At 37.5% G+C, this 26557-nt stretch overlaps 3 protein-coding genes and 1 pseudogene across 3 annotated transcripts; all 4 read left to right on the forward strand.

Annotated features, from left to right (window-relative positions):
- The first annotated feature begins 284 nt into the window (after nucleotides 1-284).
- On the forward strand, nucleotides 285-2114 carry LOC130215945 (gastrula zinc finger protein XlCGF49.1-like; annotated as a pseudogene).
- Nucleotides 2115-7827: 5713 nt separating this feature from the next.
- Nucleotides 7828-11681, forward strand: LOC130215944 (putative zinc finger protein 833; the record flags this gene model as incomplete). Its single annotated transcript, XM_056447814.1, has 2 exons — nucleotides 7828-8065; nucleotides 9847-11681. Coding segments are annotated over 2 exons (861 nt in total), but the record flags the coding sequence as incomplete, so codon positions are not given.
- A 3098-nt stretch (nucleotides 11682-14779) lies between these two features.
- Nucleotides 14780-18849, forward strand: LOC130215935 (gastrula zinc finger protein XlCGF7.1-like). Its single transcript, XM_056447803.1, has 2 exons — nucleotides 14780-15815; nucleotides 16008-18849. Exon 1 carries the CDS (start codon nucleotides 14783-14785, stop codon nucleotides 15737-15739), a length of 957 nt encoding a protein of 318 aa, XP_056303778.1. The 5' UTR covers nucleotides 14780-14782; the 3' UTR covers nucleotides 15740-15815; nucleotides 16008-18849.
- A 1242-nt stretch (nucleotides 18850-20091) lies between these two features.
- LOC130215938 (gastrula zinc finger protein XlCGF49.1-like) lies at nucleotides 20092-22863 on the forward strand. Its single transcript, XM_056447807.1, has 3 exons — nucleotides 20092-20228; nucleotides 20815-20935; nucleotides 21198-22863. The coding sequence occupies exons 2-3, from the start codon at nucleotides 20881-20883 to the stop codon at nucleotides 21908-21910; spliced, it is 768 nt and encodes a 255-aa protein (XP_056303782.1). The 5' UTR covers nucleotides 20092-20228; nucleotides 20815-20880; the 3' UTR covers nucleotides 21911-22863.
- The last annotated feature ends 3694 nt before the right edge of the window (nucleotides 22864-26557 follow it).

Below are 26557 nucleotides of genomic sequence, written 5' to 3' on the forward strand. Positions count from 1 at the left end.
GATTTAAGGCCTTAAAAATTTCACTGAAATATGCTGTTGTGGGTCTTAAATACTTTTAAACAGGTCATTATTTTCACTAATTGTCCATGTAAAGCTATAGCCATTCAGTACAACCAACAAATCCATCTAAAAAAATTAACGTTTAACAAAAATGTACATTTATTAACTATTTAGCAATATGGTTTAATTGTCTTCCTTACGTCCTTACAATAACACTTGTTTTAAATTTCTCAATTTTTTCATGTTTTCTGCATACATTTATATTGAGCATAAATGTTGTTTATTATAGCTTTTAAAACTTCAAGACATTGTGATTGTCTTTAATATAATATTATTTATGCTACATTGCATTTGTGAACAGTATTCTGTTTTGGGTTGATTTTCAGAAGACTTTTAGATTAGTATCTCAATGTGAGTGTCGATTTTTTTTATATAGCATTTTAAAATAATCTAGAAGCTAAAGGTGTGGTTACCCTCAAAATAAATATTAACCTTGATTTAGACCTCAGAATTCTGAAAATATTTTATTGAACATGTGGGATAATACATTTATATAATATAGTTCAAAATTATATAATACTGAAAAGTGATATTCTTTGGTTTTTAGGGTGTGACAGACCTTTAAATCTCTTGGTTTCCTGAGCCCTGACTGTCTCCAAAGTAATGCAAATTGTCAGTTTTACAGCACAGCTGTGTCTATTGTCTAACAAATGGTCAAGCCGGGCAACTGGTCGGACAGGTTCTGTCTGCAGAACATCATTTGCACACTTTGTTTTCATGCTAAAATGTATCGTGATTGGGTGCTTATATACTGATGAGATCTGGGCTGGAAAGGCAATTTACCCAGCAGACGACAACACTTCATTTGCATGCTTTGTTTTAGACCGTCTGTAAAAATGTATTTAAACTAATGCCTGCAGCACTAGTTCAGAGAGATCTTTCAATGAATGCCACAGCTACAGCGAGTTCCCATTAAAGGATTCTGCTTTGGAATTACCCGGAGGTCTCCCTGTTTTTTTTGCCTCATCTTAGAATTTCACAACAGTTTTGGTGCCGTGAGCCAGACAGAGAAATTCACAACAGGTTTAACAAATATTTTAGAAAACTGACAAGCTCTAAAGATTTCACACCCCATTCAGACCATTGTTGCATCTTAATAGCAGGTGTGAACAGAGCCTGAGCTCCTCCTCCTTCAGTTCAGCTATAAACACTGGAGCATTCCCATCAGTCTACAAGTGAAGACGAGCATCAGATCATCAGTGAAACCTGAAAGACAGAGTTTATTGAAGGACAGTGAGAAGATGAGTGATCCAGAACCCTGCAGAATTAAAGAGGAAGAGGCTGAAGAGCAAACCGGTTGGTGTTTATTCCTGATTATTCAGTATTGAGGCTGATGAACAATACGAGCTTTGAGCAGTTCATCTGATTAATTGTGCACTAGGGAAATATATTAAATAAAAACACAGAAAAATAAATACACTATTTTAAAGAGTCTTTTATTCACTTCATTGTTAGAAAAATTGTCTTTTTAATTCACATTTCGCTCTGATTGTTTTTGACTAACTATTAACTGGACCCTTTTTTTAACTTTAATTTAGATTTCATTGAAGAGAATGAAGAGGAGAAATCTGTAAAACCTGGGAAAATCCTTCATTTACAGACAGACTGCATTTATGTTATGAAAAGCAGCGACAAGAAACATTTCACCTGCATTGAGTGTGGAAGGAGTTTGGCATCCAAACAAAGTCTCCAGTTTCACACGAGGATTCACACTGGAGAGAAACCATACAGATGCACTCAGTGTGGGAAGAGTTTCAGAAAATCAGCAACCCTTAAATCACACATGCTGATCCACACTGGAGAGAGACCACACACATGTGATCAATGCGGCAAAACGTTTATGACCCATTTACACCTGGAGAACCATCTGAGAGTTCACACTAAAGAGAAACCGTATTCATGCTCTGAGTGCGGAAAGAGTTTTAAACACCAGCCAAGTTTAAGAAAACATCAGACGATCCACACTGGAGCGAGAGAGTACGTGTGCTATGAGTGTCTGAGGACTTTTATTACAGCTGATAATTTGAAACAACATCAGAAGACTCACACTGGAGAGAAACCATATAAGTGTACACAATGCGACAGGAGATTTACTCGGGTACATAACCTGAAAGTACATGAGAGGATTCACACTGGAGAGAAACTGTACACATGTGATCAGTGTCTGAAGAGTTTCACACATTTTAATCAGATTAAGAGACACGTGAAAACCCACACTGGAGAAAAGCAGCACACGTGACGTCAATACAGCAAAACATTTTCTCATGTGTAACGAGTGTTTCATGTCTGAACATCAGAAAACACTGGCGTAGAGATTGGAAAGTACAATTCTTATCAATATTTTTTTCTTTTCTTTTTTTGGTGTTCATCTCTCTCCATGAGTACTACATTTAACCAATAGGTCAGAATACAAATGTACATTTCGTTTATTTCAGCTCAGTGACTTTAAAATTATCAAAATTAAAACACTTTCAGTGTTTACATTTATTAAATTTGTTGCCAAAAGCAATCCAGGATCTCCTATTATGTGTTCAGGTTGGCCTAGGCTAAATACAAGCAGATATCAACATTTACATCTCAACAGCTTCTTACTTCACAAAGTCTATGTTGCACAAAAAGGAAATCACTATGTAACAGAATTAACATATAAAAATAGCAAATAACAATGTTGTTTCCAATCCATCTGGCTTCCAGTTTCATTCGAGTAATCTCCATGACCTCTGACCTGGCTTGGTAGGTGAAAACAGAGATTTGACAGGCAAAGATAGGGACAGAGACACTTTATCTGAACATTTCTCATTTAAGCTCTGTTTAACTTCATTTATTCGTTTTCTTTTCATCTTAGTTTACACAGCACATGTCCTTCCAGCTGCAACCTATCACTGGGAAACACCCATACACTCTCATTTACACACATACACTATGGACAATTTAGCTTACCCAACTCCTCTATTCCGCACGTCTTCAATAGTATCTGGATGCAGCCGTTATGATGCAAGCTGAGATTGCATCACTCAGCGATGCAACGTCAGACACAATGCACTCATTGGAGCGAGTGACGTCACTTTGAGGGGTGGGGTTAGGTGAGTCCATTAAAAAGCAATGGATGCAGCACAGATTGCACTGCACCACATCTGCATCCAGACTCCTCTCCACGTCTGTGAACTTGTGGGGGAAACCGGACGAAATCCACACGAACACAACATGCGAACTTCACACAGAAATGCCAGTTAACCCATCCGAGGCTCAAACCAGCAACCTTCTTGCTGTGAGGTGACAGCACTACTTACCGCGGTGCCCTGGCTCATTATTATTATTATATGTATGAATTATTATGATGTAATGTCTTGGCCAGGGGTGTGCAAACTCGGTCCTGGAGGGCCGGTCTCCTGCACAGTTTAGCTCCAACCCTGATCAAACACACCTGCTTATAGATAATTAGTGATCTTGGAGACACTGATTAGCATGTTCAGGTGTGTTTGATTAGAGTTGAAGCTAAACTATGCAGGACACCGGCCCTCCAGGACCGAGTTTGCACACCCCTGGTCTTGGCTGTGTGTTTTAAAAATGTCACTTTGTTTTCATTCTCCTGGTTTGTCCACATGCTAGTCTTTTAGTTTGTCTTTAAACCAATAGTGCTCAGCTTCGCGTCTAGCTTCGCCTTTTGGGACCATTTTGTCGTGCTTGGTACACTTTCGAATGGGTACCCAAAAAGTGGTACGGTTAGTTTTTTGGTACCTTTTGACCGTGGAAACTGCCATAATAAGGCATCGTACCATACCGTACCACTCATGGAAACAGGCTGTTACATCTCCACAAACTCCTACTGGCATCCCCTAACCGCTTGAGAGATCTCTGAAGCTTAATATTAGCTTAAAGCTTAAATATCTTGGGGATTAAAAGTGATTCTGAGCTTTAAGAAATTGAAAATGTTAGTAAGGAGGAGTAAATGTCATGAATTCTCAATATGTAAGACTTTGAGAAGCTTGATAAACCCGATATTACTTTTGAGAAAGAAATATATGGAAATTAAGACTTTTCACTTCCCATTTAGCTCAGGTTGTTTATGACTTACTAAAAATGTTACATATTTAACTTTGATTTCAGACTTTATTGAAGAGATTGAGGACAGTGAAGATGATGGACTTGTAAAAGCTGAGAAAATCCCTCATTTATTGACTGAAGGTGTTTTATTAATGCAAAGAAAAGACATGAAATGTTTCACCTGCACTGTGTGTGGGAAGAGTTTGGGATGGAAACAGTAACAGAGTCCCTGTTTTCACATGAGGATTCACACTGGAGAGAAACCGTACACACGTGATCAGTGTCTGAAGAGTTTCGCACGTTCGTTGTATCTTAGGAAACATGAAAATCCACACTAGAGAGAAGCAGCACACATGACATCAAGTTAAACCCTTTCTCGTGTGTAACGAGTGTTTCATGTCAGAAAACACTAGCGTGAGAGATTGAGTGTAAAGTAAATCCGTCCGTCTTCAGTATTTGCTTCTTTTATCAATAGCTTGTCTCCATAATCACCGAAATGGTCAGGATACAAACATATATGTTATTGATTTCAGCAGAGTAACTTATTGAATTTAGGATGTTAGAACACTATTGATCAATGTTTACTTTTAATACGTTTGTTGACTAAAGGAGTTCACACAGCTCGGCATCACTGTGAAACGTTCAGATATATCTGAGCTATTATTAACCTTCATTACTCTGAAATGCTCCATTCTGATTGGTCAGTTCATATATTTAGTTAAATTCATCACAATCCATTGTGTAGCTACTGTATATCTGACATTAATTTGGTTGTAGATTGCCGTCTCCAGAAAAATGTGACTTGCGCCATCTTGTGTCTTTGATTAATTTCGCATCAGTTGTGTTGTGTTGTCAGGTCAGATTGTGACTGGGACACTTTATTTATTCTTTAACCACACTTCAGGTTTCTTATTGTCTTTTATTTACTTGCATTCAATTATTTAGTGTTTGTCCTTCACGCTATCTAGCGAGTTGTCCTGTGGTCTTATAACTTAAGGTCTAACATGCATCCATAACACTATTGTAGCTGACGCTGATCGGTCAGCTTGTATTTTGTTTATTGTTTTGTATTTCATTATTGGTTTATGTTTCTGATTGGCTTGAGTCGGAGGTCACATGATCTTTCCTGATTGATTTAACCTGTGAGAGTTTGTATGGATAGCAAAGTGAGATCTCAACGCAGGCACCCGTTTAATGCTCCTGCTTATTCTACAGCTGGTTATCAGGCCAACACGGTAAACTACACGTTGTTGTATATTATTTGTTTATTTTGATGTCCCTTTTGATTTGTGTTCGTGTAAAATATTCGGTTTGTTTATTTTTTAGTTTTCACGGTGTTCAATAAAGGAAATGCATATGGACATCAGTATTTGGAAGCGTGGATTGTTTTAATAACCGGCGGGTAGCTACAACTATTGTGATGATATGATGTGTTTGGTTAAAATGCTGTAGTGTACTTATGTTTAAAACACACCTGTCAACCCTTACGTTTTGCTCTGGATACTCCCGTATGTTCAGTTCTCTCCCGCTTTCATCCCGTAAAGTTATTTTCCCGTATTTCTCCTGAATTTTAATCTTTCAATGAAGGGTGGCAATAAACATTAAAGGGCCGTTTCTTCCAATATGCAACCAATACCACCGAACCACCAGGGGTCGCCCCTTGCGCTTAAATGTGAATCTGTTTTGTGCTTTCCTTTTATTTAGGCATAAAACACTTTGAATTAAATATTAAAATGGCGGGATTCCCTTGCTTTTCGTTACAGGCGCCGCTGCCCCTGCAATGCTATCTTCAAAACAGTTCATGTAAGTGGTGCGTGCCTGTCAGACTCACTTCACACTGATTAATAGACATGTTTCCTAAACGGATTCTGTGCACATGATTTGAAGAGGAGGGAAAGTCTGGGTTTGAGTGCATGTTTGAACAGACATACACACAATAATAATAATAATAATAATAATAATACCATCTAAACATGTCGATCTTGGTGGGTTTTCTTTAAACACAACTAATTATGTTGTGTATACTAATTATACGAACGCTTTCATTATAGGTCTGTGCACTTTAGTGACACCTCTGTTATTTAATGTGATCAAATGAAAAAGCTAAATGAGAGGTTCATTCGCTGCTCTTTAATCAGAATGTTCAAGTCATACAGTGAGGAAAAGATTCATGAGATTTAACTTGATTCTATTTGTTTATAATAGATATTCATTTTAATAGGCTGAACTGTTTGCTAAGTTATTTGCAGCTTTTTCTCATGTATACCTTGTTTTCACATCCCAATGTTGACAGGTACGCTTTAAAATCATAAATTAATGTAGATCCTGGATATTACATGATGATGGCCGTGATGATGCATTCTGCTTGTGATTCTGTTGTCCACCAGTTATTTCATTTCCTCTCCGTGGCATAATTTGGTCCCAGTTAACTGCTTCAAATGTGTATCAAAGCCATATTTAAGGGCATGGTTTTCATATATGACATTATAAAATCATTTATTGAACTCTGTTTGTCCACTCTCAACAGATCAACCATTAACGCATTATAAAATTTTACTTTTTAAACAAACATTAAAGCCACATTCTGACCACAACTCTTTGCTGAGACTGATAGACAAACACAGGCAGCCAATCAGCGTTCGCTGAGCCACATAGAGGCAGCCAATCTGCGTTTGCTGATCAACGTGCAGGCAAATATCCCGCCCACGGCGCTTAGTATGAGGTGGAGAGTGAATCCATCGGAGTGTTGCTGAATGACAAACATTACCGTTTAATGTGTATTATCTCTGATGTTACGGTGTTTTGCGACTATTCAGTGTAAGTTTATTATATATCTGACATTTGTAATGTTCGCGAGTGTGATATGCTTAACTCTCTGCCGATTATCTCGCGGTTGTGATCAATGCTAATATATCATGTTTTTAGCTCGATGCTTCGCTGTAAACGTTTTACCTTTATTCTCAGTTGCTCACACTAAAGTTATATATGAGTCTTTCATTAGTAATTTGATATAATTGATTATTTTAGTTGTTTCAGAGACATGATAACATTGTTAAATAACTTACAAATCCGAATAGCGCAGAACACATCCAGGACAAATCACAGCTGATATAGTGTGACAGATAAAGCTGTCTAATGTTTAATCAGTGAGTAAAACGTATGATAATTCACTTCAACTGTGTCTCTGTGCTAAACATTCATCATATAGGCCTACTGTATATTTACATTTACCCTTTAACTCTGTTTTATAGAAAAGAAATACTTAAACCGCAATCAGTTTTGTTGACAAACACATTTCTACCCACGAAATATCACAACAGCATTAATTTCGTTATTCTGTCATGCTGAAGGAAAGCAAGTGTTGTATAACAATAATTAGAAGAAGGAAACACATTAATGAAGTATTTTGGTGAAGTTTCTCTTCAGTGTTTGGGCTTTCAGCAGTGATGTTTACACCACATTAAACTGAACTTCATCTGTGAAAACTGAACTGACGCAGTTTCATTTTGCTAGATCTTCATCTCTGTTAAGCTGCTTCACCTTTGACAGAATCTACATTGTAAAAAACTCTGAGGAAATAAATACATTCAATCAGTTGAATTGTAGTAATGACAGATCTGTTTTTCCTCCCATCAGTCTACAAGTGAAGACGAGCATCAGACCATCAGGAAGAAGTGAATCTGAAAGACAGAGTTTATTGAAGGACAGTGAGAAGATGAGTGATCCAGAACGGAAGAAGGGGAAGAAGAGGAAGAGGAACCCTGCAGAATTAAAGAGGAAGAGGAAGTCTGCAGAACTAAAGAGGAAGAGGAACCCTGCAGAATTAAAGAGGAAGAGGAAGCATGCAGAACTAAAGAGGAAGAGGAACCCTGCAAAATTAAAAAGGAAGAGGAAGTCTGCAGAATTAAAGAGGAAGAGGAACTCTGTAGAATTAAAGAAGAAGAGACTGAAGAACCAACAGGTTTGTTGAACGGGTTTCTAAAAAAAAAAAAACTAAAGTCATCACTGAACTAAACGGAAATGGAAATAAGACGTGTGGAGTGTGCAGATATTAGTGGCATTATTGAAGTAAACACCGCAATCAAATTATTAACGTCATGTAGGACTTTGCCATATTTTCCGACAAGATCCACACACACGGCTGTCAGTAAAGGACCGCACACACACACACACACACACACATGCTCAGGTTGTGTAATGCAGAAGTTTTTTCTTTCCATTTGGCGTGCGTTATTAAATTCCATAACACTCTCACCAGTCCTTGCTCCTTATTTGCATCAAATACCCCAGTTTGTCATGGGGGCATGAATGAAATGCTCATGAGTGAAGGTGAAACTGCCAAACTGCAGTCAAAGTCACCCAAAATTACAGAAAAGTCTTACATGAAAGCACTTCACGTGAACACCTTAATTATATTATTGTCTATTAAGGCAAATAACTAGATTACAGATGTCCATGTAAACATAGTCAGAAGTGTCTTCAAAGCAAGTGAATGATCCAGAAGGGCGTCCTGCTGATTTGATTCACAAGGGCACTGTTTTTGTCAGACGGCTCACCGGTCAAGTATACATTCGTGCTAAAATATCAAGGTGAAAGTCATCATAGCTTGCGTAGAATAGACCCAGCTCCAGGGGTGTCGCTAGACATAAAGCTCTACTGGGCCACAGCTCCCCCTCAAAAAAAAACACAGATATATAGAATTATGTTGTGTGTTGTTTTAGAAATAAAGGGACTAAGCCGAAAAGAAAATGAATGAATGTTATGTTAGACTCGACTCATTGCTGAGATTGAATTAGGTTTATTAAGTCTTACCTCCCTGACTCATCATCCTTCCTTTCTGCTTCATTCAAGGAGCCATGCTTAGTCTAAATAAGATCACCATCATATTGTTTAAACTTTTTGTCGACTTGCAAAACTCACTGCATGCCAACACCTCCACATAGACTATTATGCCGGTTTCACAACGCATGAGCGGCACGTGAGCAGCGCAGCTATATGGCGTGCATGTTCACAACTGGAACTTACACCGGGAGCAGCATGTCAGTGTCAAGCAGGAGTGGTGCATGAGGTGCACAGGGTGTGGTTTTTCTGTGCACATGCTCAGTTTGCTTTTTGATTAAACTACCTTGCTTTCATCAGCATTGGTTCGGTTGCACATAGAGAACAACGTCTTTATTTTGGAATTACGACTTAATAAATACACTTGCATATGAAGTAAATCACATCTCAAAGCATTTACTGAAACACTGGTGATTTTCACTGGGGCACATGCATGTGTACATATGCGTGTGTAAATATATATATATATATATACACATATATATATATATACACATATACACACATATATATACACATATACACACATATATATACACATATACACACACATATATATATATATATATATATATATATATATATATATATATATATATATATATATATATATACATATACACACTTATATATACACACATATATGTATATATATATATATATATATATATATATATGTGTGTATATATATATATATATATATATATATATATATATATATATATATATATGTGTGTATAAATATATGTGTATGTATGTATATATATGTATGTATATATATCTATATATATATAGACACAAAAATAAAGATTTCGTATTCTCATGGTGACAAAGGAGACACTCAGTTGTCTTTAATTTACATGTTTATTAAATATTTTTGAACCTTTTCTACTCTGATTTCAGACTTTATTGAAGAGAATGAGGAGAATGAAGATGATGAACTTGTAAAAGCTGAGGAAATCCCTCATTTATTGACTGAAGGTGTTGTTTTAAAGAAAATAGACAAGAAATGTTTCTCCTGCACTGAGTGTGGAAGAAGTTTGAGATCCAAACAAAGTCTCCAGTTTCACATGAGGATTCACACTGGAGAGAAACCATACAGATGCACTCAGTGTGGGAAGAGTTTCAAACGATCAGGAACCCTTAATGTACACCTGATGAGCCACACTGGAGAGAAACCACACACATGTGATCAGTGCGGCAAAACATTTTTGACTCAATCACACCTGAAGATCCATCTTAGAGTTCACACTAAAGAGAAACTTTATTCATGCTCTGCATGTGGAAAGAGATTTAAATACCAGTCAAGTTTAAGAAAACATCAGACGATCCACACTGGTGTGAAAGAGCATTTGTGCTTTGACTGTCAGAGGACTTTTATTACAGCTCAGGCCTTGAAGAATCACCAGATGATTCACACTGGAGAGAAACCGTACACATGTGGTCTGTGTCTGAAGAGTTTCACTCAGTTGTCGCATGTGAAGGGACACATGAAATTCCACACTGGAGAAAAGCAGCACACATGATGATCACCCGAAGCTTAATTCAAATACACATTATTCTCCCCCCTTTGATAAAACAAAGAACGTGTTGTGACCCCAGCTTATAAGTAATGACCTATCCGCGAGTTCTGGCCATCTGGTACTCACATGAGCATGCCAATTCAATTTTACAGACAAAGAAAAGAGACATGCGTGTCCCTCTAAGTCAGGGGTCACCAATCACGGCCCTGGAGGGCCGGTGTCCCTGCAGGGTTTAGCTCCAACTTGCCTCAACACACCTGCCTGATTGTTTCAAGTATACCTAGTAAGACCTTGATTAGCTTGTTCAGGTGTGTTTGATTAAGGTTGGAGCTAAAATCTGTAGGACACCGGCCCTCTAGGAACAAGTTTGGTGACCACTGCTCTGGGTGATCGACTCCCCTCCTCTTTTCCTGCCTAGAGGAAAATAACGTGGCTATTTTCTGCGCATGAAAGTCCTGCGTGGTTTTGGACATTTCACATTTAAAGTGTTCTTGCTTATAGATGTGAATGCTTTAGTATGTATGTAAGAACGTGTATTTATTGTAGTTTTGCATAAAAGTGAAACGTGTAATTAACTGTATCTGATAAAGTCTGTAATGTTTGGTGTCAAACTAGAGTTATAAGGCTTTAGAAAACATCGCTTTGAATGATAAAACTGTATCTACAAATAGTAGGAGAGAACCGGTACACGTGATCAGTGTAGAGTTTCACACGTCTGTCGTATCTTAAGAGACGCATGTAAATCCACACTGGAGAAAAGCAGCACACAATGCAGCAAACTGTTTTCTCACGTGTAGCGGGTGTTTCATGTCTGAACATCAGAAAACACTGGCGTGAGAGATTGTAAAGTAAATAATTCTAATGAGTACTACATTTACCCAATAGGTCAGAATGCAAATGTACATATAATTTATTTCAGCAGTGTAATGTTAAAATGTTCAAAATTAAAACACCTTCTCAGTGTTTACATTTATTAAATGTGTTGCCATAAGGAATCCACACATCCCAGGATCTCCAGTCACGTGTTCAGGTTGGCCTAGGCTAAATACAAGCAGATATTAACATTTATTACTAAAAGTCGGTCAGTGCTTTCAAATGTTTGACTAAATATTTGCCTCCATCATTTGTGCAGCTATATCAGACTTTAACTCGGATGTTTGGCACTGTTTTCATACATTAAAATGTGACTTCCGCCATCTTGTGTCTTTCTCCAGGAGACTGGGTTAATTTCGCGCCAGTTTTGTGTGTACAGTAAAGCATCAGGTAGGAGAGATTATTTAGCCCACTTCAGTTTACTTACTGTTTTAGATTTACTTCATAAACAGATTATAACACTGTTGCGATCATATTTCATGATTTATTTGGTAAAAATATTGAGGATTAAGTTGTAAGAAAAAACCCACATCGGGTACCGGCCCTTCTATATTTTGGTCCTGCATATATATTCTGCCGTCATGACGACAGTCTCCCGCTTGTGACGGAAAAACAACATTCGCTGAGCAACACAGACAGCCAATCAGCGCTCGCTGAGCCACACACAAGCATCCAATCGGCGTTCGCTGAGGAACTTGCTGGCAAATATCCCGCCCTCGGCGCTTTTCATGATATGAAGTGGAGAGAGAATTCGTTCATCGGTGCGCGGCTGAGTGACTAACTTTGTTTCACGTATAATTCCACTAATGTTTCGAGTATTTAGTGTTCATTTAATGTAAGTGTTTTATTTGAGTGTGATATGCTTAACTTTGCTGCCGATAACTGCGGTTTGATCTGCTTTAACTCATGTAGACAATGCTAATATGCTTAGCATCAGGTGAATAGCTTATATTCATTCATGGTTGCTTATACTAATGTCAGTTATGTGCATTTTACTTTAGGACCGTGAGGAAATGAGATATCCAGAAAAGTCATATAAAGCTGGAGAGACTGAAAAATGAACAGGTTGGTGTTTATTCCTGATTTTTCAATAATGAGGCTGAAGAACAATAAAAAAAGTTCATCTGATTATTTTATGCACTATAGGAATACAAAAAAAAAAGAACACAGAAAAATAAATACAGTGTATTCTCAGGGTAAACATTTTTTCTTTTATTTTCATGTATAAAACATTTATTATAATAAGATTAAACTAAATGTCATCTGCTTTGATTTATTTTACAATTGTTTCATGTATCGTTCAGATTATTTTTGCACAAACCTGGGTCTATATTTATCAAGCTTCTGAGAATTGCTCATAAGAACAGTGCTAAAAAAGGAATCAAGAGTTAAAAGTTCTAGCTTAAAGCTGTGCTTTACTTAAAAGTTACTTATCGTGCTGTTAGGAAGGGCAAATTAACAGTGTAAATCAATTCAATTCGATTCAATAAAACTGAAGAAAATTTACTGAAGATAGTTTACAGTTTTATACCAGGAGCGCTTCCAGAGGCGTTGCTAGACATAAAGCTCTACTGAGTAACAGCCCTCCTGCAAAATAAACTATATATATATATATATATATATATATTCAGTTGAAGTAAGAATTATTATTATATTATTATTATTATTATTTTTTATATATATTTCCCAAATGATGTTCAACAGAGCAAGGAAATTTTCACAGTATGTCTAATATTTTTTTTCTTCTATAGAATATCTTATTTGTTTTGTTTCGGATAGAATAAAAGCAGTTTTTAATTTTTAAAAAAACATTTTAGGTCAATATTATGAGCTAATTTAAGCAAACTGTCTTCAGAATAAACCACTGTTATAATATAACTTGCCTAATTACCCTAACCTGCCTAGTTAACCTAATTAACCTAGTTAAGCCTTTAAATGTCACTTTAAGCTGTATAGAAGTGTCTTGAAGAATATCTAGTAAAATATTATTTACTGTTATTAGAAATGAGTTATTAAAACTATTATGTTTAGAAATGTGTTGAAAAAAAATCTGTTAAACAGAAATTGGGGAAAAAATAAACAGGGGGGGCTAATAATTCTGACTTCAACTGTATACCATGTTGAATGGGGAAAAGTTGTTGTTTTTATCCCTGACATTTAAAACAAAAATATATTTTAGAGCAGTAATTACAATACCGTGATATCGTGAACCCGTGATATTTTTACCCGAGGTTATCATACCGTCAGAATTTTATACCAGCCCATGCCTAGTCCTTACCAAACCAGTCAACGTTTCTGTGCGGACTTTACACTTTCTCCCTGTGCTCACGTGGGTTTCCTCCCACCATCCAAAAACATGCAACTTAATTGACTAATCCAAATCGGCACCATAGACATGCTCCTAGTAAGTAGTTATCTCTTAAAGAGCAATCACTATCTGTTCATTATGTAGTATAGCAAGGGGGTTCTCGAGTTCTACCTGAGCTCAAACTCCCCTCTCGCCTTGCCAATGGGAGGGAGCCCCGGGCTCGAGGATCTTATGTGCTCAGGACTCTCTCCAGGGACAGCATGCCAAACAAGCTTTATAGTCAATCATCAGCTAAGTGGGAACTCTTGAAGTATATATTATTACAGTGTAAAGCAGGGGTCACCAATCTCGGTCCTGGAGGGCCGGTGTCCCTGCAGGGTTTAGCTCCAACTTGCCTCAACACACCTGGCTTGGTGTTTCAAGTATACCTAGTAAGACCTTGATTAGCTCATTCAGGTGTGTTTGATTAGGGTTGGAGCTAAAATCTGCAGGACACCGACCCTCCAGGAACAAGTTTAGTGACCCTTGGTGTAAAGACTCGACTGTGTATTTAAAAACGGTGGTTCCTTTGTTTTCATTCTCCTCGCTTGTGCACAAGCTAGTGACGTTTGTCTGTAAACCAATAGCGTTCAGCTGTGCCTCTGGCTCCCTTTTGTTGTGCTTGGTACCCTTTGGAAAGTGGTATCAAAAAAGTGGTACGGTTTGTTTGGTATCTTTTGACTGTGGAAACGGTCATAAAAGCATACCGAACCACTCAGTGGAAATCATTACATCTCCATCACAAACCCCTACTGTCAACTCCTAACCACTTGAGAGACCTCTGAAGCTTAAATAACTGGGAGATTAAAAGTGATTCTGAGCTTTAAGAAATTGAAAATGTTTGTAAGGAGGAGTAAATGTCATGAATTCTCAATATGTAAGACTTTGAGAAGCTTGATAAACCTGGGCTCTGATATTACTTTTGAGAAAGAAATAAATGGAAATGAAGACTTTTCACTTTCCATTTTGCTCAGATAGTTCATGATTTACTAAAAAAAACCTTTTATACTTTGATTGCAGACTTTATTGAAGATAATGGACTTGTAAAAAGCTGAGAAAATCCCTCATTTATTGCCTGAAGGTATTTTTTTTAATAATGAAAAGAAGGGACAAGAAATGCTTCACCTGCACTGAGTGTGGGAAGAGTTTGGGATCCAAACGAAGTCTCCAGTTTCACATGAGGATTCACACTGGAGAGAAACCGTACACATGCCCTGAGTGTGGAAAGAGTTTGGGATCCAAACGAAGTCTCCAGTTTCACACGAGGATTCACACTGGAGAGAAACCGTACACATGCCCTGAGTGTGGGAAGAGTTTGGGATCCAAACGAAGTCTCCAGTTTCACATGAATATTCACACTGGAGAGAAACCGTACACATGCACTCAGTGTGGGAAGAGTTTCGGACATTTATCAAACCTTAAAATACACATGATGATACACACTGGAGAGAAACCGCACATGTGTGCTCAGTGTGGGAAGAGTGTCAGACAATCATCAGCGCTTAAAATACACATGAAAATCCACACTGGAGAGAAACCACACACATGTGATCAATGCGGCAAAACATTTTTGAGGGCTGAGCAGCTGAAGCTCCATCATAGAGTTCACACTAAAGAGAAACCGTATTCATGCTCTGAGTGTGGAAAGAGTTTTGCACAGCAGTCAAATTTAAGAAAACACAAAAAGATCCACACTGGAGTGAGAGAGTACATGTGCTTTGAGTGCGAGAAGACTTTTATTACACCTGGAGAATTGAAAAAGCACCAGAGGATTCACACTGGGGAGAAACCGTACATGTGTTCACACTGCAACGAGAGCTTCAGACTGTCAGGCGACCTGAAAACACATGAGAGGATTCACACTGGAGAGAAGCCGTTCACGTGTTCACACTGCGACAAGAGCTTCGGACGGTCAGGAACCCTGTCAAAACATGAGAGGATTCACACTGGAGAGAAGCCGTACACATGTGATCAGTGTCTGAAGAGTTTCACACAGTTGTCGCATCTTAAGACACACATGAAAATCCACACTAGAGAAAAGCAGCACACATGACATCAGTGCAGCTAAACAGTTTCTCGTGTGTAACAGGTGTTTCATGTCTGAACATCAGAAAACACTAGCGCTACAGGTGCGTGGATTCTTCTTGATTATTTGCTTCTTAATGATTACCGCATAAACCAGGATGCAAACATATATGTTATTGATTTCCGCAGAGTAACATATTGAAATTTTCAACATTTTATCACTATGTGTCAATGTTGACATTTATTAAGTCCTACATACAGGCTATCTGATATTAGCATTCATTCCTCTGTACTAGCGCTCCACGATTAATCGGAAAAAAGATCACGATCTCGATTCGACCCTACACACGATCCTAATTCAGCTTTTCTACGATTCAGCCAATTATATTTTCAAGGTCGGGAAAGAAGAGTAAAGGCGGACGCACAAGTCTTCACAGCAACATGGACACCTTCAAATGGCGTTAAAAGTGTCACGTACTGTATTTATAAGGTATAATTCATCCAGAAGTGAAGTTTCATAAACTAATTTCGAGAGGAGCACGTGATATGATTGAGCACGTCTGGCCACTCATCTGTAATCAGTAATAATCCAATCAGAGTGATCCTAGTTTACTATAAATGGATCCTTTTCTTCCTACTGCTCTATCTTAGTTTGGATGAATCCCCCCTTCCACCCCATCTCCTCCTTTTCCTCCCTTTTCTAAAGGGGGAGCTCTCGAGACCTACCTGATCTCGGATTTCCTGATATGCTTACTGACCGGGCGGGAGCCCTGGGCTCAAATATCTCCGAGCTCAGGGTTCTCTCCCGGGACAGCATGCCAAACCTGCTTTATACGCCAAGCATATCTAAGTGGGAACTCTTGAAATGTCATTTCTGTCTTCATGTAATAATGTATTCGTGGCCGTGAAGTCACACGTGAGCTGACGCACTGTTTGTTTACTTCTGAGAATGAGTGTGTGCACGTATGACGCCTACTTTACTGAACAGAACCTGCGTAGGCTGTGAATAACAGGTAATGTAGTTAATAGCGTTCAGGTTGTTGCACAGAGCGATCGTTTGAGGGCCGTGCGGGAGGTTTGATTCGCATGTGTGTTTGTTTTCTCACAGTAACAGCAGCCATGAGCCGCACTCGGAAGTGAAAGTGAAACCTGTGCGCACATCATTTAAATGATCATATCGCATTTTACAGTTATGATTTCGACAAGCATTTGATATGTTTTTTCCTTCATAGCGAACACAGTGTTGTGCATGAAAATAAATGTTTACTATCTCAGTATAACAACCCTAGCCTATATATAATGTTGAATATAATGCAAGAAGGAATCTGATAATGCCAAAATTCTTATTTTATCAGTGAAAACTGATGATCTAATAATGTTGTCAATAACAGATGAAAAGCACATGCTTTAAACATAATAAATCAACTTTATAATTATGAATAGTTATATTCTGATGTCATCATTTTACTGTGAATTAACAAACAGGACAAGTCTGTTCAAGTCCACCATAATGAGCTTTTAGCCAATTTAGCATTTTAAGCAACAGTAGAGCTACACATAGGCCTAATATAATCATTGTTGTTTTACCATATGTTTCAGAATTAACAATAATAATAGGCTAATCATATTAACCTTCATTTTACATCTACAGAATCGTGAGAAAGAATCGTGATCTTGATTTTAAGCCAAAACAAATTGTGATTCACATTTTTGCCAGAATCATGCAGCGCTACTCTGTACTCTGAAATATTCAATCACTGCTGTCAAATATTTCCCTAAAATTGCAGTCATCTGTTGTGTAGCTATATCAGACAATAATTCGCTTGTTTTGTACTGTCGTCATTCATAAAAGCGCAGTCTTGTGTCTTTCTCCAGGCCAGTTGTGTGTGTGTGTGTGTGTGTGGTAAAGCGTCAGGTCAGATTGTAACTGGAACATGTTATTTATATTTTGTAACCACACTTCAGGTTCCTTATTGTCTTAGATTTATTCACAAATCAATTATTTAGTGTTTGTCCTTCATCCCCTATATCCTTCCCTTCTCCTCATTCTATGATTAGGCTGTTTTCCCTGGGTACACCAGTTTCCTCCCACAGACTTAAAGCATGTACGAATTGTAATAACAGTCACAAGCACTTAATGCATACATACTGAGTCAATCAGAACCACCATATTAGCCAAATTATAAAATGGGGGACTCTCGAGAAATACCTGATCTCGTATCCCTACTAATGCTCATTGACCAGGCGGGAACCTTGGGCTCATCTATCTCCGAGCTCAGGGTTCTCTCCCAAGACAGCATGCCAAACCTGCTATTATAGTCGAGCATTATCTAAGTGTAACTCTTGAAAGTGAGTAGTGAGGAGTTTTACAGCCCTAAAACATCTATAATAATGTAAAAAAAATAAATAAAGCTGACTACTTCACAGATTTCGCCTGTTACAAGTTATTTTCAAAGCGTAACTCCGGCGAATAACGAGGGACCACAGTACAAGCAGATTTAGAAATCACTACTTTCTTTTTTAATTTCCATTTTCCATTTGATTGGGGGTTGTTTGTATTTGGTTAAAGCAGTGAGCATAAGGAGTATCTTTAAAAGCACAGGGTGTCTGCGGGGTCTTAAAAAGTATTAAAAGTTGACAAATCAGCGATAAGAAAATGAAGGACCTTAAAAGTTATTAAAAAGTCTATATTGTGTTTTTACAAGGTCTTAAATTGTGTTCAAGCGTTGTCTAAAGTGTTTGACTCCAAACGAAGCATAAATATATTTATTTTCCTTCTAATATTAACAACAGCTTGAGTGTTCCACACGATTGTTTCAGGCCGGGCGCATCCGGCCAAGCTCCTCCATCCGGGTGATGTCACGTACTTTGCGACATGCAGGAAGGTGAAGTGGCGCTCTCCACATGCAGCGAAACCATCGAGCGAAACAGACGGCGAAATGGGGAAATGTAAGTTTGTGTACTCCATGTTGGAGAAAGAGGAGTTTAAACAGTGGCTGAAGCCTGTCGCTGAACACAACCTCGTAGCAAGTTCTGTTGCAAGGATGCGCTCCATTGATTTTATTTAACTACAGCTGTTAAGTTAAAGGTTTAATACTGATTATAACATAATAATATCATGCTGATTTTTGAAGTGGTGATGAGGTCTTCAAATATTCTGAGAAGGTCTTTAAAAAGTCCTAAAGAGGTATTGAAATTACCTCTAGGATTCCTGCATATAGCCCAGAGCAGTAATAATAAATGCTGATCTGATATTATATCTGTGATCATGACTCTTGTTTCTAAATTAATCTCTTTATCCACCACATTTATCTATTTAGCCCTCCATGCCATAATTAGGTCCCAATTAAATGCTTCAGAAATGTATCTAAGCCATATTTAAGCGCAAGGTTTTCACTGATGACGTGTTAAAACAGTTTTATCTGGCCTGTAGCCAGTGCGGTTCGGGTGGTTCAGAAGACCCACCCCTCACTAACAAAAGTCCAGAATTTACCCCATATATGAGCTTGTTTGTCCTAATTTAACTGCTATGCCATCATAAATAGTGAAAATTACCCATCGAAAAAGGCTTTAAGACCAAGCGGACTCCTCTGTTGGCTGTTCTGATGTAAGTGAAGTTGTCTTTCGCTGCTGCATTGTTTTTAAACAGAGAAATCATTTTACAATTAACTTTTATTCTAAGTCTGGCACCTTATGCTTAAAACAAAAAATGAGCTGAGGGACCAAAAGTGGACCATATTGAACTTGATTTGAATACCAATACGGCGATTATGGTTATCCATGAATTTTCAAATGTACATTTTTTTTACAAGAGAGGCTAGAAAAACAGTAAAGTTCTACTTTATTATTATTTGTATTATTATTACTACTATTAATGTTTTATTTTTTTCAAATGGTCAAACTAAGGAAAGTGCAGTTTGTTATTTGCCTATTAAATGACAATAGACTAGTTTTTATTTTAAAACTTTTACAGATTCCTATTTTTTTCTATATGATATATGATGCAATAAATATTTATTTTAAAAATAAGTATTTCTTCAAATTTCTTTATTTAAATCTTTAGGAAATATATTTATATCAAGTGTGATTATGATGACCATCAGACAAGTTAATTCAGCTAAAAATAGTGCTTAAAATGTCACTAAAATGTGCGAATAATTGCAAAAATGTCCACTTTTTGAGAAAAAAGAACCACCTCTGTTACCTGGCTGGCTACAGGCCTGCACTGTACACAGATCTACCATTAAAACTTTAAAAACTAACTTTTAAAGCATAAATAAAGTCACAAAGCATTCTCACCACAAATCTTTGTAGCTTGCTGAGATTGATTGACAAACAGGCAGCCAATCAGCTTTCGCTGTACTACATACAGCCAGCCAATCGGCGTTTACACATCAACGTGCAGGCAAATGTCCCGCCCACGGCGCTGAGTATGAGGTGGAGAGAGGAGCGTTGCTGAATGACAAACTTTACCGTTTAATATCAGTAATGTTACGGGTGTTTAGCGTCTGTTTAAGGTCAGTGTTTTATTTCCGTCATTTCTAACATTCGCGAGTGTGATGTGCTTACATTTGCTGCTGATTATCGCGCAGTTTGGTCTGCTTTAGCTCATGTAGTTAATGCTAATATACTTAGCTTTAGGTAAATATTTTACATTTAAGTTATCCATAGTTGCTTATATCAATGTTATCTCTGTACTAGGTCTGCTCGATATTGGAAAAATCTGACATTGCGATATTTTGTTTCTCTGTGATATATACCGCGATATGAACAACTAAACAATACACATATAGCGCAGAACATATCTAGATAGATCACAGCTGATGTCAAATGTGACAGATAAAGCTGTCTAGTGTTTATTTATTGTATATAACATAGGAGTTGAGTTGTTGTGGTGACAAATAAACGAGTCTCTCATATTTTAACTTCCCGAACACCCTGTGGCGAGTTTCAGACTTAACCAGCCGTTTACATAAATGAGACTGCTATTAAAATTAACTACTTCATACAACATTATTGTGATGTATTATCAGTAAAAGCAACTTCCCCCATGTGTGTGACATAATCAAAATATAATAATCATAACTGGAATATTCCCATCAGTCTACAAGTGAAGACGAGCATCAGGAGGAAGTGAAATCTGAACGTTTATTGAAGGACAGTGAGAAGATGAGTGATCCAGAACCCTGCAGAATTAAACAGGAAGAGACTGAAGAGCAAACAGGTTGGTGTTTATTCCTGATTTTTCAGTATTGAGGCTGATGAACAATAAGAGCTTTGAGCAGTTCATCTGATTAATTGTGCACTAGGAAATTATATTAAATAAAAACACAGAAAAATAAATACACTATTGTAAAGAGTCTTTTATTCACTTCATTTTCTGAGAATTAAATGTGTATATATATATATAAAGTCTTTTCACTTCACATTTTGTTCCAATTGTTTATGACTGTCTAATAACTAAACCTTTTTAACTTTGATTTTAGACTTTATTGAAGACAATGAGGAGGAGACACCTGTAAAAGCTGAGGAAATCCCTCATTTATTGACTGAAGGTATGTTTTTAATGCGAAGAGAAGACAAGAAAAGTTTCACCTGCACTGAGTGTGGGAAGAGTTTGAGATCCAAACAGAGTCTCCAGTTTCACATGAGGATTCACACTGGAGAGAAACCGTACACATGCACTCAGTGTGGAAAGAGTGTCAGACAATCATCAGCGCTTAAAATACACATGATGATCCACACTGGAGAGAAACCACACCAATGTGATCAATGCGGCAAAACGTTTTTGATTCATTCACACCTGGAGAACCATCTGAGAGTTCACACTAAAGAGAAACCGTATTCATGCTCTGAGTGTGGAAAGAGTTTTGCAACGCAGTCAAGTTTAAGAAAACATCAGAAGATCCACACTGGAGTGAAAGAGCATGTGTGCTTGGAGTGTGGGAAGACTTTTATTACAGCTCAGGCTTTGAAGAAACACCAGAGGATTCACACTGAAGAGAAACCGTACACGTGTTCACACTGCGACAAGAGATTCAGACGGTCAGGAGACCTGAAAGTACATGAGAGGATTCACACTGGAGAGAAGCCGTACACGTGTGATCAGTGTCTGAAGAGTTTCACACACTTTAATCAGATTAAAACACACATGAAAACCCACACTGGAGAAAAGTATGGAATAAAATCGCTGTCATAAATATTTCGTGCGTAAATAAAATTCACGCATGCGTAATTATAAAATCGTAAAGGAAAACGGAACGTTCTCGTAATTTTACGAGGGTACAATTTCAAAACCTGCGATTAGACGGACATTTCTCAAAGAGGGAATAAGAGAAATCTTGCCCGAGACAGTGTGTGTGGAACTCGAGTGTCCAGCAGGCGCGCCATTGTGATCGATGACTCTCGCTTGTTTATTAATGCCTGTGACAGCGGTGATGTAATTTTGACAGTGAAGTGTCGCTGTTTGATTCGTACTCGTAATCAGGACTTCGTGTCCGTGGAGAAACTGTAATTCGTGTGTGTAAAGTACACAGATCGTAAATTTATCAGTCGTATACAAACAGACAAAGAAAATGTCGTATCTGTGTCTGGTCTAATCGCAGGTTTTGAAATTGTACCCTCGTAAAATTACGAGTACGCTCCGTTTTCCTTTACGATTTTATAATTACGGATGCGTGAATTTTATTTAAGCCCGAAATATTTATGACAGCGATTTTATTCCATAAAAAGCAGCACACGTGACGTCAATACAGCAAAACATTTTCTCATGTGAAACAGGTGTTTCATGTCTTCATTCAGCCTCTGTTCTTTTACCATGTCTCAAGGTTCAGAAATAAATGTGTTTCCCAGTACAGGTATCTTGGAATCTTAATTAATATAACACTCTCTCCTTTGGGCCTCATATTCAGCAAATGGTGAAATAATGTAAGTAATTTTAGGTTTCGCTTTTATAATTAAATCTCGTCAATCTTTCGAAGCTAAAAAACAAGCTTGTGGCTCAACTTTCATGTCTGTATTGGACTGTGAGGATTTTATTCATATGCATCTTCTCAGAGCTTGCATGCTGTAGACACTGACTGTTTACATGGACATCAGCAGAGATGTATACAGTACTGGAGATCTAGACTTAATTAAAAGTACAAGTGCTCTATCAAATGTTACGTGAGTAGAAGTTGAAGTGCTCTTTAATACTTAAGTGGATGTACTAAAGTATTCAACATTTTTTGTACTTAAGTATTGCAAGTAGTTTATTTCAAAATTCACTACTCAAGTACTGAAAGTGAAAGTAGAAGTATTGTGTAATACAGTTATTAAAGAAAGCAGTCAAAAGACGTCATATTGTTTTGTTTATTTTAAATATCTTTTTGGGGCACGTGATTAAGCAGAACGACAAGAAACATGGCTTACGCTACTGTTTTTCTCTCGCGCTTGAATCACAGATCTGACAGATTATAACGGCTTTAACACACACCTTTCAAAGTTGTGTCTCATAAAAACATTTCGTAATACACACAAAACACTATTGAAACCCATTTTCGGATCGCAGATTACCAGTTGTAAACGCTGTAAACGGAACTTCTAAACATTCTACTGGAAGACGCTGGTCACTATGGCGCCCTCCATGCAGCAGCCAAGAAAAAGGTCTATGATTGTTATGAGTAGGGGTGTGAAAATACACAGGTCTCACGGTTTAGTTATGATTATCATGCCATCGATTTGGTTTAATTCAATATCTCGGTGTATTGGCGATGCTTTCCATACATAATCCGATTTTTTTCTTCACAACACAAGAATTATAATTTTTTTAAATCTATAAATATATTAATATTATATATTATTCGTAATACAGTATTGTTCTTTAATACAGCAGTCAGAAATATGAACTGTCCCCTTAATTTGACCTGCTCAAAGAAAACACTCTGAAAGTATCAAACAAAACTCCAACACATGCACAGAAGACAGCATGAGCATTTATAGCTAATAAACTCATGTCAATATTATCCCGCTTGCTTTTTCAGCGCTGACTGGCGAGGTCTTACACCCCTATGATTGGTCATTGTCTTCACCTGCTCAACAGAAAGGCCTGCGATCGGCTTTAGAAATAAAAGCGCTGTACACCGATGGCGGGAAGAACATCTGCGGTTAGTGTCTGTATGTGCATAATTACGCGGTTATCACAGGTAATCTGTAATAGACACAGTGCACTCGCACCTCAGGCACGCTCATGTGTGTATCCGCAAGTATCGCTTTAACAGCCAAGAGGAGAGGAAAAGTTACCTCATGAACACGCCAGCGGGTCAAATGTCCAAAGAGAGAGTGGTAAAGATGGAGTTTTACAACATTTCTCCATAGTAGTGAAATAGCGGCTCGTGTTCTGTGCTGCCTTCATTGTAGTAAGAGCGTTATTTACTCACCCTCACCTCCTTCACCATAGTATTCTACTGCGGTCATCGTGCATAGGAGATAAATGACGTCAATATGTAATAACCTGTTATGATCTATTACTGAACTGATATCAATAATTTTGACACCCCTAGTAACGAGTAACGATGCAGCACATAATAAATCTATCAGAGTAAAAGTATTAAACTCATGGAAAATATGTACTGAAGTGAAAGTAGGAGAGAAAAACAAAACTGCAGTAGAGGACAGATACTGGCTTTAAGTACTTAAGTGCAGTAGTGAAGTAGTTCTACTTCGTTGCTATACATCAGTAATCAAATTATTTGCTTTAATCTAATAAAGAGAATAAGACTAATGTGTTTACATGAGTTGCTTTTGGAGTGTTACTTTCATGATCCAGTTTTACATGTTATAGCTAGGGCCAGACGAAATCTGCGGACGTTTTTTGCGATTTCTGCAGAAAATTTTGACTTAAAGGGCACATAGTTTACCTCTTTTTTCTGATTTAATATTAATATTATGGTTGTTCTGAGTGTGTCAGTTTAGGTTCAGTTTAAAACACAATTCAGATTGTTTTATTATAATGTGTTAAAAAGTGTCATGTTGGGGGCGTGTCCACAGTTCCCTGATTTATGGGTGTGTTGCTTCACATGTAAATTAGTTTCGGCTTCCCGCCCAATGTAACAAGGGGACGGGGCCATGAGCTCACCCGCTCTGTGTTTGCAACAGTCTGACAGACAGACGGAGGAGAGAGAGGATCATGTTGTTAAATTGAAAAAAAAAAGCACTGGGTGTGCTTTTATCACCCCAATATGATGGTCTATACACCATACATGCACATATGTCTGTCCAAACAGCTTGAATAGTAGATTTTTTACCATAGGTGCCCTTTAAAATCTGCGTAATTATTTTGGAAGTATCATAACTAAAACCTTAATATATGAAAAAAAAATCTTTTAAACTTTTATTTAATGTTTAAAATGCAAATCCAATTAGATTCACTTTATTTGGTAAACAAAGCAAGTCTCTCATATAATATATCCACTAAAAGACAATCAAATATTACTGTACAAACTGCATTGAACATATATCAGATGAACATTTTCTCATCAGTCAATAATATTACTGTAATTTAAAAACGGAATAAATAAAGATTTACACACATTTACTCAAGTAAATAAACAGAATTAATGATGGGCTGAATATCTGCGGAGTTCTGTGCGCGCAGATTTCGTGTGGGCCCAGTTAAAGCACATAATTGGATTAATGTCATTGCGCCACCCGCATTTCCTCTGGAGTTTCATGCAATTTCAGGTGTTTCATTTTCAATTTGTCAGCTTTAACTGCAGTTTGGTACTTTCATTCACAGATATTTCATGCACACTCTCCGTGACAAATGAGATATTGGATGCAACTATGAACTGCTGGAAGAGTGTTGTTTTAATGGAAGTTCATACCGCATGCTGAATGGAAGAAAAAACCTCTGCATTTCCAACGCAATCTCTCGGCAATTCGTAACTTTTTGATTTAGTGGCTAATTCGTATAAATTCGTTTGATCTAATTCGTACAATTTAGTACGATTTGCTCATCAACCAATGACGGTTGGGGTTAGGGGTGGGGTTTGGTGCCACGCCTCCTTTTTAAAATCGTACATTTTTGTACGAATTAGCCACTAAACTGACAAAAATACTTGCGTTTCCTTGTAAAATCAGGCTGGCATTTCACGATGCAGGTGTCTGTGGTCTGCACTGACCTGGTAGGTGTCAGACAGCTGTGGGTATGTGGGTGTGGACTATCTTGTCGCAAAACGCAGCGAAAAGTCCTACATGACAGTAATACTTCGATTAAGTTGTTTACATGTCTGTAATGCACTTCAATAATGCGACTAAAATCGGCATACTCCACATGTCTTAATTCCTTTTCTCTTTAGTTCGATTATGACCTTAATCTGATTAAACAAATCTAAAATGGCTGTTTACATGGTCGACTCTTAATTAGAGTATTGTCTTAATCGCATTAAAATCGAATTATTGGTGTCCATGTAAACGTAGTCACGGATTACTATGGTGCACTGAGATAACTCAGAATTTGACTTAATAACTCAGAATTTTGACATTATAACTCAGAATTTGACATTATAACATAGAATTTTAACTATAACTCAAAATTGTGACTTTATAACTCAGAATTGTGACTTTATACCTCAAAATTGTGACATATGTTTATTATTATTATTATTTATTTATTTATTTTTAATTCAGTGGAGGGAACGGGCTATCTTTCTCTCTCGGCTGTGAAGGACATGAGCTTGTAGATCAATAAGCAACACGCAGCAATATCGAAAGCTCAGTCTGGAAAACATTATGAAGCTGCAGGCCCGGAGACCCAACCCCCACAGTAGATGGCGGTAATGCTCTGTTTAAGTATGCGGACCGCCCA

This window comes from Danio aesculapii, chromosome 22 (genome assembly GCF_903798145.1).
Source record: "Danio aesculapii chromosome 22, fDanAes4.1, whole genome shotgun sequence".
Classification (NCBI taxonomy): domain Eukaryota; kingdom Metazoa; phylum Chordata; class Actinopteri; order Cypriniformes; family Danionidae; genus Danio; species Danio aesculapii.

What these genes read in the sequence shown, in the direction of transcription:
- LOC130215935 (XM_056447803.1), top strand. Translation starts at nt 14,783, where the DNA reads ATGAAAAGAAGGGACAAGAAATGCTTCACCTGCACTGAGTGTGGGAAG.
- LOC130215938 (XM_056447807.1), top strand. Translation starts at nt 20,881, where the DNA reads ATGAGTGATCCAGAACCCTGCAGAATTAAACAGGAAGAGACTGAAGAG. An exon ending in AGAGACTGAAGAGCAAACAG is followed by an intron (nt 20,936 to 21,197) that starts GTTGGTGTTTAT and finishes CTTTGATTTTAG; the next exon opens with ACTTTATTGAAGACAATGAG.